The 20,711-nt window shown below is 41.8% G+C and overlaps 1 protein-coding gene across 1 annotated transcript in view; it reads left to right on the top strand.

Annotated features, from left to right (window-relative positions):
• DAZL (deleted in azoospermia like) overlaps positions 1-20,711 on the top strand; it is a 51,413-nt gene that overhangs the window by 10,875 nt on the left and 19,827 nt on the right. The window contains exons 2-7 of the mRNA XM_050938526.1: positions 1,781-1,924; positions 2,277-2,368; positions 4,237-4,288; positions 5,051-5,117; positions 5,533-5,669; positions 11,389-11,466. Of these exons, the coding sequence (XP_050794483.1) occupies positions 1,781-1,924; positions 2,277-2,368; positions 4,237-4,288; positions 5,051-5,117; positions 5,533-5,669; positions 11,389-11,466 (570 nt within the window). The remainder of the gene's footprint in view (positions 1-1,780; positions 1,925-2,276; positions 2,369-4,236; positions 4,289-5,050; positions 5,118-5,532; positions 5,670-11,388; positions 11,467-20,711) is intronic.

The raw sequence follows: 20,711 nt of genomic DNA, 5'->3' as shown, positions 1-20,711 counted from the left end.
TCTGTGTCATGCTAGGCAAGCTACTTAAACCACACGTTATAAGTTTGGCCACTAACTGTACGCTCAGGTTTTTTTGTTTTGGGGTTGAGTGTTTTTTTGCATGCTCAGCTTGGACCTGTGGGTTCTAATTTGCAAAAGTGCTGATCACTCAGTTGTAGCTGAAGTTCATGGTAGCTGTGCTTTGAACATATGAGGTGCCATGTATTAAATTTTATTTGAAAAATCAGACCCTAGGCACCCAAGCTTAGTGGATGCTTTTGACCTTCGTTGTGATTCCATTTTCCCTATGGCTAAAATTAGGATAATTAGATCTGACTAAATAATTGAGTTTAGTGTAGTGAGAGAATATAAATAATCCGTTTGTTTTGGTTTAAAACTGACTTTTTGTTTCTTGCCAAAATGAAAAACCAGAAAACAATTTTGAAATAGTTTTGACTTAATTCAAATGGACAATTTTCTAAACAAAACATTGAGTTGAATGAACACTTCTTTGGGAGAAAATCAGGGTTTTTTAGTTGAAACTATTCAAAAATTGGGGTTAAATTGGTAAATAGTTTTAGTACTCTAAAAATGCATTTTTATTTGAAGAACTTTGTGCAGCTTTTATCACAACACCCACATGAAGTGAGATGGTAATATAGCTTCACAACTGTGAAGCTCGCTGATACTACAGTGAGTGCCATAGAAAAGCCCATGAGGAAACTAATAATTCATTCTTTGGAGCATGGTTTGAATGGTGTGCAGTAAAAGCAAGGGGCCACTCATGGCTTTATGGTCTTTGAACAAAATACTGTATAGTTGTTTGTTCATTGAGTTCCATCCATTCTTTGCACTAAGTGAAGCTGGGGTCCTGTGGAAAATAGTATGTGATTATGTAATTAAAGACTGTATCATAATGTATAAACATAAATGCATGCAATTAAAAGTTGCACGGGCACCCTTAATTCTACTATTTAGCTTTTGAGTGCTTGACTTAAGATTGTTCTTTGAATGTGTTTCTTCCTGTTTATATATGTGGGGAGGGGGGAGACATGGTGGCCTGTGTGTACACTCTCTATTACAAATGTAAGTGATTTTTACAAGTCACATAATCTTAAACTATTCAGACTGTTTAAGACAGTTGCAGATCTTGATAGACCTCTGATTTGATGTAACTTTAAATTGTGACAGAGTACAAAATTTCTCCTTCTAAAAGGGATCATAGTAATGTGATCCTGTTAAGAGCTAGTTGTAGTGGCTATAACTTTTTTTTTTTTTTTTTTTTTTTAAGATAAATTTCTTCCATGTGTAGCTGCTGGGTTTTGTTCTGGGATTGCTCATACACAAGTGCTGCATTAATTGTTTAAGGATTTTTTTGGCTAGGATAATGTAGAATTCTGGAACTCTGCAAGCAGATCTGGCAGTCTTCTATGTTGGCTAACTCTTTCTTAAATCCCATTTGATAGATATTGAAGTGCATTTTTCAACAGTTTCATTGTAGAATTAGTATACGTTTAAAGTGACCATGGACCTTTGAGGAAAAGCAGTTTTAACTAAACCTACTTAATCTATTCTAAATTCAGCTTAGTGCTAGGTAAAGAGAATAAATACTGAAAAACCAGCCCATGAAATAGAATTAATTCAGAACATATGTTTTTCAGAAAATTATTTGAGACATTTCTGTTCCAAATAGAGTAAACTGGAAATGGAAAGTATTGTGTCCATGGGAACACTTTGAAGTTTTAGTATCCTAAAATGTAGTATATAAACAATTATAATATGTACTTTATCAAACTTGCAGTCTGCAGCAAATCCAGAGTCCCAATGTGCAAGCATCTCCAGGGAGGATAACACCCAGTTGTCGTCAACAACCAGTCAAGGATATGTTTTACCAGAAGGAAAAATCATGCCGAACACAGTCTTTGTTGGTGGAATTGATATAAGGGTATTTACATGTCTTAACTTTCACATATATTCTGTAGTGGTTGGACTGTTTTTTTTGGGGCGGGGAGAGCAGAAAACAGACTTCTTTTAGGACGTGGCTGATCCCATGGCATCTACCAGTTTTATGGTATTGCACTGCTGTGAGAGATCTGAGTTCAGTTTCAGTTTTATCCCTGAACTAAGTGAGCAGCACTGAATTGTGCAACAGTGGTGGATGTGTTTGAAAGTGGCACCTGCTTCTGTAAACCACTTCAAACAGTTGAACACAAGTTTGCAAAAGGAGTTAAGACTTTCTTGTGGTGGCCAGTGATGTATCTCTTTTTTTTTTTAAGCTAACAAATTCTGTTCCTTAGATGGATGAAACAGAAATTAGAAGCTTCTTTGCACGATATGGTACAGTGAAAGAAGTGAAGATAATCACTGATAGAACTGGTGTTTCCAAAGGGTAAGTAGAACATGAATGACTTGCCTTGGGTCATTAAAGCCTTTTCTAACCTAGTAAAGTTGATAGCCATAAATCACCAGAGGAAGCAGTACCACATGGAGAGTTGGACTAACTCAACCCTACAACACACTGTTAAAATACTTGAGCCCTGTCTGTATCCCTACTTCTAGAAGTGGTGAATTACAGTTAAGCAGTTGGCTCGTATAACTCAGTTTAAGTATAGCTGATTTTGTAAAGAATAATATGGTATGTTTTAGCTTACTTAATAAATCTTGCTTTTCAGGGGGCATATAGGGCATATAACTGCTGAATTGGTGGAAGCAAAGCTTCAAACTTTCCTTGTCTGCCAAATGCAGCCAGTTATTGATGGGATGGGATGAAATTCTTATCTTTTTAGCCCAGTTTCTTACGTTATTGCTCACCCAGAGGAATCATGGATCCACTTCCTAGGCATGAGCTTTTGGAGCTGGAAAGAACTCTTCTGTCAGCTTCTCTATACCTCTTGCCCCAAACTTTCCCCTGCAAGTTGTGATGTACCCTGGATAACTGGAAGTCTTGGTTATTGGTAATGTGCTAGACAGAAGACTAATTTTGATTTAAAACTACTGTGTTATCATAACCTAGTCCCAGATTTGGACCTTAGTGTCCAAAATATGGGGGTTAGCATGAAAGCCTCCAAGCTTAGTTACCAGCTTGGACCTGGTAAAGCTGCCACCACCCAAAAAATTAGAGTGTTTTGGGGCACTCTGGTTCCCACAAAAACCTTCCCTGGGGACCCCAAGACCCAAATCCCTTGAGTCTCACAACAAAGGGAAATAAACCTTTTCCCTTCCCCCCTCCAGGTGTTCCTGGAGAGATACACAGAAGCAACCTCCATGAATCTAAGCAGAGGGATTCCACCCTCCCCCGTTTCCAGCCGGGAAACACAAGCACTTCCCTCTTCACCCAGAGGGAATGCAAAGTCAGGCTAGTAAATCTAACACACACCGATTTCCCCCTGACTTCTTCCTCCCACCAATTCCCTGGTGAGCTGCAGACTCAATTCCCTAGAGTTCTCCACTAAAGAAAAACTCCAACAGGTCTTAAAAGAAAGCTTTATATAAAAAGAAAAATACATAAAAATGGTCTCTCTGTATTAAGGTGAGAAATACAGGGTCAATTGCTTAAAAGAATATTGAATAAACAGCCTTATTCAAAAAGAATACAATTCAAAGCACTCCAGCAGCTATAGACATGTAAATACAAAAAAAAACCATATAAATCACTAGCTGATGCTTTGTACTTACAACTGGGAAACAGAAGATTAGAAAGCAAGAAATAGAAATCCCCTCATAGCCGAGAGAGCATACAGGCAGAAGACCAAGAACAAAGGACTCACACACAAACTTCCCTCCACCCAGAGCTGAAAAAATCCTGTTTCCTGATTGGTCCTCTGGTCAGGTGCTTCAGGTTACTTTTTTTTTTTTTCAGGTGAAAGAGACATTAACCCTTAGCTATCTGTTTATGACAGTTGTCCATACTTAATATAATAAACTCCTGTTGCTCTAAGTCTCACATCAACTCTGTGATGGGACCACATACTATCCCAGTTTCCCAAATTGGGGAAATGAAGACAGAGATTAAGTGAATTGCACCAGGTCGCACCCAGTCTGAAATGAGAATCAAATCTTTTAACTGGATGCTAGCTGGCACCTTGTAATAAATACACCTTCGCATCGGTTTTTGGTTTGCAGAGTCCAAGGGAAGGATATTGACTTGGACTTGACTATCTTTTGGCATACAGTAACCCAATTTTATGCTTTTGAGTCTTGTTCAAAACAGGCTTGTGGGTTGTGCAGTAGTCACACTGAACTTTTTTTCCTTTACAGATATGGATTTGTATCCTTTTTGGACAATGTGGATGTTCAGAAAATAGTGGAAGTAAGTTACTTAGCTATTTGAGGATGTTCATATTCATATCTGTATTCTGTAACAAAGAATGCAGTACGGTGGTTGGTTTGTGGGGGTAATAACAGGAAAATTGAGCTGTCTAAAGATTAAATGAGAATCTGGACTAGATTAATAGGAAGAGGCAAAGTTTAAGACTGAGCATTCAAAATAGCTGATTACAATCTTTCTAAAATCATCCCTGCTCTTGAAGTGGGATTTTTTTACACAACTTACTTAGCCAAAAATAAGACTAACACGTTTTTAGATTTATTGTGTGGAGGTGTCTGTTCAAAGTCCATTCTTTCCACTCCTAGCTGCCGTTCAAACACACTCGAGTAGTTAAGGGCAAGATACACTGACCAAATTATGTAAAATCTGCACTATTAACTGATAGAAATGAGAGAGAGAGAGAGTACAAGAGAACTGTAGCCTCACGGCTGTGGAAAAAGGCTATAGCAGTGAGACGCTAGACTACTAAAAATAGCAGTGTGCTTGAGCAGAGTAGTTTATATACCCTGGGTGTTCAGGTATGTAGGGAACTCTACTCTTCTAAGCTGTACCTCACTGTCCACGCTGCTATTTATACCCATGCTAGGTGTGCATGCGGTCTCTGTACTCTACATGCTGCTGTAAATGTAGGTGTACTTTTAGATTGATGTAAAAATAATTATTGACCTGTCATTGAATCTGAAAGTATAGTAAGATGGTTTTTCTGTGTTTCCCCTCTCCCCCCTTCCCACACCACCACCCCAGTCACAAATAAACTTCCATGGTAAAAAACTGAAGCTGGGCCCAGCAATCAGAAAACAACAGAATTTATGTAAGTACATCTAGACTGGAACTTTAACTTGTTTCCTCATGAAAGGATGCTGGCTTATATGTAAGATATTAAAGTAATTTATTTATCTGTGATATTTACAATCTTGCTTTATTAGTATTAAAAGTACTACAACTAAACTAAAATCTAAGTAATTACCAGTCAGTACTGAGACTTTTTTTTTTACTTGGTTTTGGCAAAGAGAGCAAACTATGATAAATTTTGTACTATCAAAATGCCCCAGCATGTATGTTGCAAACACTGCTGAACTGATCAGTTATCCTGCACTACTTTTTTAAATTTAAATTTAAAAAATTCATGGAAAAATACATATCTGAACTCAAACAAAACCTTAATTTTGGGCCTAAACTACTGTTAAACCGTTTTGGATCATCTTTCCTTTGTCTCTCTAAACTAGGTGCTTACCACGTGCAACCCAGACATCTGGGTTTTAATCCTCCTGTGCCACAGTTTCATAGTGTGTGGAGTAATCAAAACACAGAAACATACATGCCTCCCCCAGCTATGATGAGTCCAGTAACTCAGTACGTTCAGGTAAGATTATTTCTTTATGGTCTGATCTTAGATCATAACTGAGTTCTTCAAAGCACTAGAATGTAACACTTTTGAGAGCCACACTTGCATGGCCTCTGAAATATGTACAATAGGAACTTGAATTTTTGACATTCAGACCCCTAAAAATGAAAATATAGCTGTAACAATAGCAAATAAGCCAAGTGCGGACAGTATTGTCCTCTAAATTGACAGTGCTGCCTGCTTTAGAAGTACCGCCTCAATATGTCTTTCAGATTAGTCTTCTGCTTTATAGAATCTTGGTATCTGCAGCCAGTTACTAACCCACAAAGTACCTCTGTACTGTGGAAGCTTACTTTGTAGCTAAGAAAAACAGTGAGGAGTCCTTGTGACACCTTAGAGACTAACAGATATATTTGGGCATAAGCTTTTGTGGGCTAGAACCCACTTCATCAGATGAATGAAGTGAAAAATACAAGAGCAGGTATAAATATATGAAAGGATGGGCGGGATTGCTTTACCAAATGTGAGGTCAGTCTAACGACATAAATCAATTAACAGCAGGATACCAAGGGAGGAAAAATCTCTTTTTTGAAATAAGAGAATGGCTCATTACAGACAATTGACAATAAGGTGTGAGTAACAGTAAGGAGAAATTAGTATTGGGGAAATTAAGTCTAGGTTTTTTAATCACCCAGCCACTCCCAGTCTTTATTCAGGCCTAATCTGATGGTATCCAGATCGCAAATTAATTCCAGTTTTGTAGCTTCACGTTGGAGTCTGTTTTTGAAGGGTTTTTTTTGTTGAATTGCCACTTTTAGGTCTGTTACTGAGTGACCAGAGAGACTGAAGTGTTCTGCTGGTTTTTGAATGTTATGATTCCTGATGTCAGATTTGTGTCCATTTATTCTTTTGTGTAGAGACTGTCTGGTTTGGCCAGTGTACATGGCAGAGAGGCATTGCTGGCACATGATGGCATATATCAGGTTGGTAGATGTTCAGGTGAACGAGCCCCGGATGGTGTGGCTGATGTGGTTAGGTCCTGTGATAGTGCCCCTTGAATAGATATGTGCACAGACTTGGCACTGAGGTTTGTAGCAGGGTTTGGTTCCTGGGCTGGTGTTTTTGTTGTGTGGTGTGTAGTTGCTGGTGAGTATTTGCTTCAGGTTGGGGAGCTGTCTCTAGGCAAAGACTGGCCTGTCTCCCAAGGTCTGTGAGAGTGATGGATCGTCCTTCAGGATAGGTTGTGGATCCTTGATGATGTGCTGGTTTAGTTGGGGGCTGTAGGTGACAGCTAGTGGCATTCTGTTACTTTCTTTATTGGGCTTGTCTTGTAGTAGGTGACTTCTCAGTACCCTTCTGGCTCTGTCAATCTGTTTCTTCTCTTCATCAGGTAGGTATTACAGTTTTTAAGCAAACTCTATAGAGATTCTTTAGGTGTTTGTCTCCATCTGAGGGATCGGCGCAAACGCGGTTGTATCTCAGAGCTTGGCTGTAGACAGTGGATCGTGTGGTGTGGTCTGGATGAAAGCTGAAGGCATGTAGATAAATATAGTGGTCAGTAGGTTTCTGATATAGGGTGGTGTTTATGTGACTATCGCTTATTAGCATCATAGTGTCTAGGACAGTTGTCGGCAACCTACAGCACACGTGCCAAAGGTGGCATGCGAGCCGATTTTTGCCTGGCAGCAGGGTCCTGGCTGCTGGCCCCACTCAGCATCCTGCCAGCCTGGGGTTCCGTTCACTCAGCCAGCAGGAAGCTGAGCGGGGCCGGTGGCTGGGACCCCAGACTGATGGCAGGCGTGCCCCCTGGCTCTCCCCTCACCACGCTCGGGTTCTGCAGCTCCCGGGAGTGTGAGCCACCAGGGCGTGGGGCCCTGAGCCTGCTGTGGGAGGGGTGGCGGTGGTCGCTTGCACTCCTGGGAGCTGCAGAGCCCGAGCGCAGCGAGGGGGAAGCCGAGGGGTGCACGGGGACCACTGCCTGCATGCATCTGCTGCAGGAGTCCCCTTCGCCCCCTTCCCCCCCCCCCCCGGGGTGGGAAGCACTGGGTCGCAGCCCGGGCAGGTGCGCCCCCCCGGCTCCTCCCTCACTGTGCTCGGCTCTATGGCTGCTGGGAGTGTGAGCCTCTGCTGCCCCTCCCACAGCCTCAGCACTCCACATGGAGCTGGAGTTTTGCCTCCATGTGGAGCCAGTGTCTCACTGGCATGGGCATGGTAAGGGGAGTCCCGGAGGGAAGTTGGGGAGCAGGGGGAGGGTTGGTTGGGTCGACAGTTCTGGGGATCTGTCAGGGGGTGGGGAGTGGTTGGATGAGGTGTGGGAGTCCTGGGGGTCTGTCTGGGGGAGGGATGTAGATAAGAGTTGGGGCAGTCAGGGGACAGGTAGGGGATAGGGTCCTTCGGGGGCAGTTAGGGTGGGGAGTGTCTCAGGAGGGGGCAGTCAGGGGACAAGGAGAGAGGGGGTTCTGACGGGGATGGGAGGGAGTGGATGGGGGCAGAGCTAGAGCAGGGCTCTCCCCACTTTTTGATTGTTGAAATATGGTAACCCTAGGTGAGGGGGGAGCCGGGGGGCTCATGAGGGCTATCGCCCGCATACATCCACTGAAGCCTGCAGGAGCCGCTGTGGGGTGCCGGGCCACAGCCTGGGCAGGAGGGGCAGTGGGGGGGGGCACGGCTGCTGCCCGCTAGCAGCACTGCCACCTTTGCAGGGCTGCTTCCCCCCTGCACTGCACCAGCCCCTCCATGGCTGGGGCTCACTGCTGCCGCAAGCGGGACGCTCTGTGCAGCCTCTCAGGGAGTTCAGGGGGCAGCGAGGAGGGGAACCTAATCTGGGAAGGTGCTCTTGGGCACGGCTGGCCCCTGGTGTCTATAAAGGCTCTTTGGGATTTGCCCCTCAATGAACTGATGTGCAAGGGGATGGGGGCAGTGCAAGGTGGAAGTTTTGCCTCGGGTGCAAAATATCCTTGCACCAGCCCTGCCCCAGGGGGTGCATGCACCCCAGGTTAAGAACCACTGCACTAAACTGAGAAGATCTGCATCTTAATTTAATTTTAAACGAAGCTTCTTAAACATTTTTAAAAAGTGTTTACTTTACATACAACAATAGTTTATAGACTTAGAGAGAGACCTTCTAAAAACGTTAAAATGTATTACCGGCATGCAAAACCTTAAATTAGAGTGAATAAATGAAGACTTGGCACACCACTTCTGAAAAGTTGCTGACCCCTGGTCTAGGAAGTGGACCTCGTGTGTGGATTGGTCCAGGCTGAGGTTGATGGTAGGGTGGAAATCGTTGAAATCTTGGTGGAATTCCTCAAGGGCCTCTTTACCATGGGTCCAGATGATGATGTCATCAGTGTAGCACAAGTGGATGAGAGCTAAGGAAGCATTGTATTTAGGGAGATTGTTGATTTCAAATAAAGCTAAAGCATAAGAATGGTCCTACTGGGTCGGACCAAAGGTCCATCTAGCTCAGTATCCTGTCGTCTTCTGACTGTGCCCAGTGCCAAGTGCTTCAGAGGGAATGAACAGAACAGGTAAGCATGAAGTGATCCATCCCCTGTTGCCCATTCCTAGCTTCTGGCAAAAATCTTCGGCCTGGTAATGCTACAGAATGGAGCAAGAAAAGGGAATGGAGGAAGTAACCTAGCTTATAAGAGATCTTGAGTAGTTTGGAGGTTGCTCCCAAAGCACACAATTCTTCACATAACACTTGAGCTGAGAAACTTATTTGAAAAATCTTCTTGATTTTCGCTTGAGAGTAAGTTAGAGGACTAGTGTACTGCATCCCTTTTATTAACAAGTATGGAACAGCAAAGCTGGCTCTATCAACACTTTCTCCGGGCAAAACAGTTTGCTTCTGGATTGGTACAGTACCTTTGTGTAAAACGCAAATATTGCACTCACTCCTGTAATATATACCATTATTGTGGGCATGACCAGTATCACCATTTAAGTGATATCTTTATACATCTAATGAGGGGAAATGGAATGCATGCTCATACATGTCTATGCAGTAGTCTTCTAAGCTGGAATCATGCTTTGTTCCCTGCCAACACCACATTGGGCGGATCCCCTAATAGCTTTTCCTCTCACCTCCCCCAAACCCCATTGCCTACTAAATATGACCAAATCTAATATTTATTGTAAACAGGCATGCAACCCACGGTGAGTTAAGAAAATAACTTACTAAAAGTAAAATACTTGGTAAATGTGTACTGAGTTGGCCCTAAAATGTGAAGGAAATTTGAGGAATGGGAATGATTCTAATACCTCATATGCTGAAATAGTTTTAAGTAGACTGGAAGGGCTTTACCATTTAGCATCAAACAAGAGCTGTAACAAACCAAAAATAAACTCTGTAAAATCTTACTTCAGTTTTCCAGTTGCAAGTCCTCATTAAACAACTCTAAAACCGGGGTTCTCAAATCTCATTGCACCGTGACTCCCTTCTGACAACACATTACTTCATGACACCAGGAGGGGGGACTGAAGCCTGAGCCCCAGGTGTGGGGTCAAAGCCGAAGACCAAGCCCCACTGCCCTGGGGAGTGGGCCTGTAATCTGAGCACTGCCATCCAGAGCTGAAGCCCTTGGGCTTTGTCTCTTAACAGTAGGGATATGACTTTGGCTTCAGCCCCAGCAAGTCTAACACCAGCTCTGGTGACCCCATTAAAACAGAGTCGTGACCCATTTTGGGCTCCTGACCCACAGTTTGAGAACTGCTGTTCTAGATTAATCTTTAGTTAAAGGAGAGTAGGGGGAGGATTTTAAAAAATTCAGTAGTGGAACACTTTGGAGAGAGGGGCAGATATTTCATTCTAACTCAACTGCTTGAAACCTTGCATATCCTCAGAACAATCTACTTCAGACTTCTGTTGATGTTAAACTAGTGGAAGTGAGTTGTTTACTTTGCCTAAACTCAGAATCTGGTTAAAATAAATTCATTGTTAGAAGCAACTACTTCCATTCCTGTTCAAATGCAGCTCACAACTAAGGGCTTGTCTATATAAATGTTTAGTGCACAGAAAGCTAGTGTGAGTTAGATTATTTACACGCCAGCTTGCTGCAAACTCAGTATTTGTCGAGAAGCCCTAAGGAAAGTTCTGTGATAGGTGTATGTTAAAAGTCTCATTGAGGCTCAGTGAGACTGACTTACTCTGTGGCAAGCCAAGGTTTGGGTCTACAGTGGGGATGTCCCGTATGGAAACTGCTCCAGTGCAGTGAAATCCCACCAAGCTGCACTCTGTGGCTATGATAAACACTGGCCACACAGGATGTTACTGCACAGCAAGTTGATGTGCTGTAGATTCACAGCATGGCTTGCCACGCTGTAGGTAGCTGTGTAGACAAGTCCTTAAGTTCCCTTTTGAAAATAGGTCTTAGACACTTAGGATGTGTCCACACTGCGATCAGAAATGTAACTACTGGCTCATGTACACATACCCATGCTAGCTGTCATCAAGCTTCTGTGCTAAAAATAGCATGTAGCTATGACTATGTGGGCTATCCCCCCTGAGTATACCTGACTCCCCACAGATGTATTTGGGCAGCTAACCTATGCTGCTGCCCATGTAGCTGTGGCAGCTATTTTTAGTGTGCTATCTCAATCAGCTGGTGCTGGTAGGTTTACCAGAGCCAGAAATTATACCTAGTAAATCTACCCAGTATAGATGTACTTTACCTAATCTCTTTAACCTATGAAATGCAAAAACTTTTTGTTTTTTTGTTTTTTTCCCCCCCAGGCATACCCTTATGGGTCGCAAGCTGTGCTGATACAACAGCAAGTTCCTGTAGGATACCAGCCTGCCTACAACTATCAGGTACATATTTTTAAAAATGGCTTAATTGATTAAAAAAGTTAATCGTGAATCAGAATATCTGAACATTCTGATGTCTAGATGTTGGGCCTCAATTTGTTGGTTCAATGCTTTTTTTTCCCCACCAAATCTTTCTCCAGTTGATTTGATAAATTCTTTGTTTTAGGGCTGTTGATTAATTGAAGTTAACTCACATGATTAACTGAAAATGAATCCTGATTAATCTCCATTATAATAGCACTATTAATAAACAATTGAAATGTATTATATATTTTTGGATGTTTTTGTACATTTTCAAATATATTGATTTCAGTTACAACAGAGAATACAAAGTGTACAGTGCTCACTATTTTTTTATTACAAATATTTGCACTGTAAAAATGAATTGAAAAATACCATTTCTTTTGCTTATCACCTCGTACAAGTACTATAGTGAAATCTCTTGTGAAAGTGCAACTTACAAATGTAGATTTTTTTTTTCTTTTTGTTATGTAACTGCACTCAGCCAATCTAAAACTTATAGAGCCTACAAGACCACTCAGTCTTTATCTTGTTTGTCTTTGGGATTGGCTAAACAAGTTTGTTTACATTTACAAGCTGCCCGCTTCTCACCTCAAAAGTGAGAACAGGTGTTTGCAAGGCACTTTTGCAGCTGGTGTTGCAAGGTATTTACTACCAGATATGCATTCAGAGACCCCTTCATGCTTTGGAAACTATTCTAGAGGACATGCTTCCATACTGATGATGCTCATTTAAAAAATAATGCATTAATTACATTTGTGACTGAACTCCATGGGGGAGAATTGTATGTCTCCTGCTCTGTTTTACCCACATTCTGCCATATATTTCATGTTATAGCAGTCTCAGATGATGACCCAGCACATGTTGTTGTTCATTTTAAGAACACTTTCACTGCAGATTTGACAAAACACAAAGAAGGTACCAATGTGAGATTTCTAAAGATAGCTACAGCATGCAACCCAAGGTTTAAGAATCTGAAGTGCCTTCCAATATCTGAGAGGAGTGAGGTATGGACCATGCTTTCAGAAGTCTTAGAAGTCTCTGATGTGGAAACTATAGGACCCAGACCACCAAAAATAAAATCAACCTTTTACTGATTGCATCTGACTCAGATGATGAAAATGAACATGCGTCAATATGCTCTGCTTTGGATCCTTATTGAGCAGAGTTCATCATCAGCATGGATGCAAGTCCTTTGGAATGGTGGTTGAAGCATGAAGGGACTTATGAATCTTTAGTGCATCTGGCATGTAAATATCTTGCGATGCCAGCTGCAGCAGTGCCATGCAAACACCTGTTCTCCCTTTCAGGTGACAGTTTAAACAAGAAGCGGGCAGCATTATCTCCTGCAAATGTAAACAAACTTGTTTGAGCGATTGTCTGAAAAAGAAGTAGGACTGAGTGGACTTGTGGGCTCTGTGTTTTATATTGTTTTGTTTTTGAGTGCAGTTATTTTTGTACATAATTCTACATTTGTAAGTTCAACTTCCATGATAATGAGATTGCACTACAGTACTTGTATTGGGTGGATTGAAGAATACTATTTTTTACAGTGTAAATATTTGTAATAAAAATAAATATAAAGTGAGCACTGTACACTACGTATTCTGTTGTAATTGAAATCAATAGATTTGAAAATGTGGAAAACATCCAAAATATTTAAATAAGTGTTATTCTATTAACAGAATGATTAATGTGATTTTTTGATTGACAGCCCTACTTTGTTTAAAAGAAGATGCATACTGGCAACATTCACACATTCTGGGGATTTTCTGCTGGGTTGCATGGCTGTTTAGAAACTGTTTGCCAGTAAACAATAGACAGCTGATCATGTTGCTAAATATTCTGATGGAAGAGGGCGGGAGTTCTCCAGACCATTATCTGGCTTAACCAGGAGTTCATTAATGATCTGAAACTCAAGAGTCCTACAAAAAGTGGAAACTAGGTCAAATTACAAAGGATGAATATAAACAACACAAATATGTAGGGACAAAATTAGGAAGGCCCAGGACAAAATGAGATTAAACTAACTAGAGATGTAAAGGGTAACAAGAAAACATTCTATAAGTACATTAGAAGCAAGAATAAGACCAAGGACAGGGCAGGCCTGTTACTCAGTGGGAGATGGAGGGGAGAGGGGAACAATAACAGAAAATGTGGGAAATGGCAGAAGTATTAAATGAATTTTTAGTTTCAATTTTCACCAAAAAGGTTGGTTAGTGACTGGATGTTTAACATAGTGAATGGCAGTAAAAATGAGGTAGGATCGGAGGTTAAAGTAGGGGAAGAACAAGCTAAAAATTACTTAAACAAGTTAGATGTCTTCAAGTCACCAGGGCCTGATGAAATAAATCCTAGAATACTCAAGGAATTGACTGAGGAGATAATCGCTAATCATAGACTTTAAGGTCAGAAGGGACCATTATGATCATCTAATCTGACCTCTTGCACAATGCAGGCCACAAAATGTCACCCACCCACTCCTGTTTCAAACCTGCGTCTGAGTCATTGAAGTCGTCAAATCATGGTTTAAAGACTTCAAGGTGCAGAGAATCTTCCAGCAAGTGACCTGTGCCCCATGCTGCAGAGAGAGGCAGAAGCCCTGGGGTTTTTTGCCTATCTGCCCTGGAGGAAAATGCCTCCTGACCCCAAATATGGCGATCAGCTAAACCCTGAGCATGTGGGCAAGACTCACCAGCCAGACACCCAGGAAAGCATTTTCTATAGTAACTCAGATCCCACCCCATCTAACATCCCATCACAAGCCATTGGGCATATTTTATCGCTAGTAGTCAAAGACAAATTAATTGCCAAAATTAGGCTATCCCATTATACCACCCCCATCATAAACTTATCAAGGTTAGTCTTGAAGCCAGATGTGTCTTTTGCCCCCACTACTCTCCTTGGAAGGCTGTTCCAGAACTTCACTCCTCTGATGGTTACAAACCTTCATCTAATTTCAAGTCTAAACTTCCTGATAGCCAGTTTATATCCATTTGTTCTTGTGTCCAAACTGGTAGTGAGCTTAAATAAATACCAGGGAGGGAGAGGGATTATTTCTCTGATACATTTATAGAGAGCAATCATATCTCCCCTCAGCCTTCTTTTGGTTAGACTAAACAAGCCAAGCTCTGAGTCTCCTTTCATATGACAGTTTTTCCATTCCTCAGATCATCCTCGTAGCCCTTCTCTGTACCTGTTCCAGTTTGAATTCATCCTTCTTAAACATGGGAGACCAGAACTGCACACCGTATTCTAGATGAGGTCTCACCAGTGCCTTGTATAACAGTTCTAACACCTCCTTATGTCTACTGGAAGTACCTCATCTGATGCATCCCAAGACCACATTAGCTTTTTTCACAGCCATATCACATTGGCGGCTCATAGTCATCCTGTGATCAACCAATACTCTGAGGTCCTTCTCCTCCTCTGTTACTTCCAACTGATGCCTCCCCAGTTTATAACAATAGTTCTTGTTGTTAATCCCTAAATGCATGACCTTGCACTTTTCAGTATTAAATTTCATCCTGTTACTATTACTCCAGTTCAGAAGATCTGGATGACCTTGCTATATGATATCCCGATCCTTCTCTGTATTGGCAATACCTCCCAGCTTTGTGTCATCCGCAAACTTTATTAGCACATTCCCACTCTTTGTGCCAAGGTCAGTAATAAAAAAGATTGGTCCCAAAACTGATCCCTGAGGAACTCCACTAGTAACCTCCCTCCAGCCTGACAATTCACCTTTCAGTACGACCCGTTGTAGTCTCCCCTTTAACCAGTTCCTTATCCATCTTTCAATTTTCATATTGATCCCCGTCTTTTCCAATTTAGCTAATAATTCCCCATGTGGAACCATATCAGATGCTTTACTGAAATAGATGTAAATTAGATCCATTGCATTTCCTTTGTCTGAAAAATGTGTTACCTTCTCAAAGGAGGAGATCAGGTTGATTTGGCACAATCTACCTTTTGTAAAACCATGTTGTATTTTGTCCCAATTACCATTGACCTCAATATCTTTTGACTACTTTTTCCTTCAATTTTTTTCAGGACCTTGCAGATATCAAACTGACAGGCCTGTAGTTGCCCGGATCACTTTTTTTCCCTTTCTTAAAGATAGGAACTGTTAGCAGTTCTCTAGCCATACAGTACAACCCCTGAGTTTACAGATTCATTAAAAATTCTTGCTAATGGGCTTGCAATTTCATGTGCCAGTTCCATTAATATTCTTGGATGAAGATTATCTGGGTCCCCTGATTTTTGTCCCATTAAGCTGTTTAAGTTTGGCTTCTACCTTGGATGTGGTAATATCTACCTCCATATCCTCATTCCTATTTGTCATCCTACCATTATCCCTAAACTCTTACTTTGCCTCAGTCTTTAATGAGGCTAATGATTTGTTTAGATATTGGGCCATGCCTAGATTATCCTTAACCTCTACTTCATCCTCGGTGTTTAGTGGTCCCACTTCTTTCTTTGTTTTCTTCTTATTTATATGTCTATAGAACCTTTTACTGTTGGTTTTAATTCCCTTTGCAAGGTCCAACTCTGCTTGGCTTTTGGCCTTTCTGACTTTATCCCTACATGTTCTGACCTCAATAAGGTAGCTTTCCTTGCTGATCACTCCCATCTTCCATTCCATGTAGGCTTTCTGCTTTTTCTTAATCACCTCTCTGAGATGCTTGCTCATCCAGCTGGGTCTGCAACTCCTACCTATGAATTTTTCCCCTTTCTTGGGATGCAGGCTTCTTTGACTTGAAGTAATTCCAGGCTTCCTCCACTTTAGATCTCCAAGTTCTTCAGTCCAATCTACTTCCCTAACTAATTTCCTTAATTATTTAAAGTTAGCCCTTTTGAAATTTAAAAAAAAACAACCCTAGTCACAGATGTGTTTTTGTTTATCCTTCCATTTAGTTTAAACTGAATTAGCTCACGATTGCTCAAACCAGGGTTGTCCCCTACAACTGTTTCTTCTATGGGGTCCTCATTACTCACCAAACCCAAATCTAAAATGGCATCCCCTCTTGCTGACTCAGCAACTACTTGGTGAAGGAATCCATCAGCTATCGCATCTAGGAAAATCTGAGCACTTGTCCTCCACTCTATATCTAGGAAGTTAGTCTCCCATGATCACACAATTCCCATTAATATTTAATTCATTAAAAAGGTCTCTATCCATATCCATGTCGGATCCTAGTGATCTATAGCACACCCCAAGCACACTCTCAGGAGAGGCGCTAATAGCTTTCTTCCCCAATGTGATTTTTGCCCAGACAAACTGTGTCTTATCCATTCCATCCCTTCTTTACAGTCTACCTCATTATTGATATGCAATGCTACTCCAAGACCTTTGCCACCTCTGTCTTTCCTAAACAGCACATATCCTTCAATACCTATGCTTCACTCATGACTTCTGTTCCACCATGTTTTTGTTATCCCTATAATATCAGGTTTCACTTCCTGCACCAATAATTCTAGTTCCTCCATTTTGTTACTTAGCCTCCTCACATTGGTGTACGAACTTCTTAATTCTTGCTGTTTGGCTTCACTCACATTCTTTACCTGATTAGGCCCAGATACTCTACCGCCAGTATCACCTATTAGAATTGTATCTACACGACCCTTCCTCTGTACGTCCATTCTCCTGTTCATGACAATATCCTTTCTTGCTTTGTTTTTTTCCCTTTCAATGTTAAAATCCAGCATGGAGATTACCTGGACATCTCCCAGCCATCTCCCCGCAATTCCTAATTTAAAGCTCTCTTAATCAGTTGTGCCAGCCTCCATCCTAGAAGGCTATTTCCCTCCCTACTCAGGTGAAGTCCATCCCGAGAGATCAGTCCCCTGTCCATGAATCCCAAAGCCATCCTTATAGCACTACTGCCTGAGCCATCTGTTGATCACCATAATCTTGTCACACCTTTGTTGCCCTTCTCCAGAAACAGGCAGAATCCCACTGAAGATCGCCTGAGCCTTGATTTCCTTAAGTGTCTTCCCCAGCCTGGCATAGTCTCCCTTTATACGTTCCAGTGAGAATCTAGCCATATCATTTGTTTCCACATGAAGGACAATCAGCGGATTCTTTTCTGCTCCCATTAGGATCCTCTTCAGCCTCAGGTCCACATCGCATATCTTAGCACCCGGCAGACAGCACACCCTTCTGTTCTCTGGATCAGCTCTGGTTACAGGCCTGCCTATTCTCAGTAAGGAGTCCCCAATCATTTAGACCTTCCTTTTGCTGGTGACAGTGCGATTCCTCGGTCTATCCCCTGTTCCCTCTGGCTACAAGTCCTCTCGATTCCTATTTCACCCTGCAATCCTCCACAGCCTATCCTGTATCTTCCTGGGATTCATGTTTGATGTCCTCTCCATTGACTCTTCCCCTCTCCTTATAGGGTTAGTATCAGAGGGGTAGCCATGTTAGTCTGGATCTGTAAAAGCAGCAAAGAGTCCTGTGGCACCTTATAGACTAACAAACGTTTTGGAGCATGAGCTTTCGTGGGTGAATACCCACATGCATCTGACGAAGTGGGTATTCACCCACGAAAGCTCATGCTCCAAAACGTTTGTTAGTCCGTAAGGTGCCACAGGACTCTTTGCTGCTTATAGCGCTAGCTGCTCTTCTCTTCTTCCTTGCCCTCTCACCTTCAGCGACCACCTGCTGTGTGCCTTCTCCATTTTCCAGCTCCCCAAACCTGTTCCTGAGCTCTCTTGCTCCTTCACTAGCCCGTCTCTTCCTCTGCCTGGTTCGCTTAGTCACATGCTTCCACCATCCACTTTCCTCACCCAGCAGTCTCCCCTCAGAGTTGGTCCTGCTTACATTTGCTAGTCTGAGCTTTTCCCTTCGGCCTCATCATGTCTTTGCTCCATCATCTGCTCAAACTCCCTTCTAAACTCGACCAGAGTTTCCACTTGCATCTCCAATCCTCTGATCTTTTCTTCCATCAGCTCTATCAGGCAGCACTTCATGCAGACAAAACTCTTTTCAGGTACCCCGTCCAGGATCATGTACATGCCGCAGCTTCCACATCCAGTCATCTTTATTGTGTCTTCAACTGCTTGGGTCACTTCAACTGCTGCCTTTGTATCTGTCATAGGCTTCCCACCTAAACTCTGTAAATCTGGGAAACACAAACCAAGCCAGAACACCACCACCCACAGTAAAACAAACCCCCAACAAGCATCAAGACGCTGCTAGAACACTGCCCGCTCCTGTCAGTAGCCTGTATGTTCCTCTGCATGCCTCTTAGTCTTTCCGAACACCCCCCCCCCCCCCCCCCCCGTAAACTCCCGTTTATAGCTCTGTTTGCTGGCTCCTGTTCCACTGCAGCTATCTATGGGTCAGATATCTTCAAAAAGTCATGGACGATGGGAGAGATCCCATTAGAGTGCCACTATATTTGCCCTTTTCCAATCTATAAAAAGGCAATAAGGGCAACCCATGGAATTACAGACCAGTCAACTTAACTTCGGTACCCAGAAAGATAATGGAGCAAATAATTTAAGCAATCAATTTGCAAATACCCAGGAGATAATAAGGTGATAAGTAACAATCAGCATGAATTTGGCAAGAACAAATTGTGTCAAACCAACCTAATAGCTTCCTTCGATAGAGTAAGATGCCTTGTGGATATGGGGGAAGTGGTAGATGTGGTATATCTTGACTTTAGTAAGGTTTTTAATACTGCCTCGCATGACCTTCTCATAAACAAACTAGAGAAATACAGTCTACATGGAGCTAATATAAGGTAGGTGCATAACTGTCTGGAAAACAACTGCTCTCTGGGAATAATCAGTGGTTCACACAATCAAGCTGGCAGGGCATATCAAGTGGGGTCCCACAGGCATCAGTTCTGGGTCCAGTTCTGTTCAATATCTTAATGATTTAGATAATTACAGAGAGAGTACACTTATCAAGTGTGGATAATACCAAACTTGGAGGGCTTGCAAGTGCTCTGGAGGATAGGATTAAAATTCACAATGATCGGACCACTTAGAAAGGAACAATCAGTTGCATACATACAGAATGGGAAATGACTGCCTAGAAGGAGTACTATGAAAAGGATCATAGTGGATTCCCATCTAAATATGAGTCAACAGTTTGCCTTTAATTAAAAAAAAAAAGGCAAACATTATTCTGGGATGTATTAGCCAGGAGTGTTGTAAGCAATACATGAAAAGTAATTCTTCTGCTCTGTTCTGCGCTGATTAGACCTCAACTGGAGTATTGTGTGCAGTTCTGAGAGCTGCATTTCAGGAAAGAGGTGGACAAATGGGAGGAAGTCCAGAGAAGAGCAACAAAAATGATTAAAGGTCTAGAAAACATGACCTATGAGGGAAGATGGGGGGAAAAAAAATTCGGTTTGTTTAGTCTAGAGAAGAAGACTGACGGGTGGGAGGACAGAACAGTTTTCATGTACATAAAAGTTTGTTAGGAGGAGATTATTTTGGGGGGGAAAAAAAAGGTTCCCTTTAGGATAGGACAAGAAACAATAAGCTTAAATTGCAGCAAAGGTGATTTAGGTTGGACATTAGGAGAAGCTTCCTAACTGTCAGGGTCTCTAAGCACCGGAATAAACTGCCTAGGGAGGCTGTGGAATCTCCATCATTGGAGATTTTTAAGAGCAGGATAGACACACGTACGTACATCAGGAATGATTTAGATAATACTTGCTCTGCCATGAGTGCAGGGGGCTGGACTAAAGACCTCTTGGTCCCTTCCCATCCTATGAGTCTATGATGCAAGCAATTTGGTGAGGAAGCTTCAGTAATTGCTTGGGAATAGGTAAAGAGTCTGCACAGCAGTGTGGATAAAAATGACTTTTTAAAAAAACAACAACAACCTGATTTAAATGCGTATCTTCTTAAAAAAACAAAACAAACTAAACTTACTGTAATCCTATTTAAATAAAAATGTTCAAGCACATATTTGCTGCTGAAATGTCAGACTACTGAACAGCTAGAAGTCACTGGCTAAGCAACTGGAACCAGTAGTTTGGTTTAGCACTTCAAATAATTCAGATCACTAACTGCTGTTAATTGTTTCTTTAGTAAATCAGTTTTAAATGCTCAAACAAGATTTGATAAGCTTTTATTATGTATCAGCACATCTAATGTAACTCTTTTTTTTTAAAAAAGCTGTTTTGTCAATATTTATGAATGCCAGTTGCCATACAAATGCGGTTTTACACACTACATGAGTAAAATTAATCATGTAGTACCTA

The sequence above is a fragment of the Gopherus flavomarginatus genome, chromosome 2, assembly GCF_025201925.1.
Source record: "Gopherus flavomarginatus isolate rGopFla2 chromosome 2, rGopFla2.mat.asm, whole genome shotgun sequence".
Taxonomy (NCBI): domain Eukaryota; kingdom Metazoa; phylum Chordata; order Testudines; family Testudinidae; genus Gopherus; species Gopherus flavomarginatus.
The sequence above is the reverse complement of the archived record's forward strand: the minus strand, read 5'-3'. Positions and strand labels throughout refer to the sequence as shown.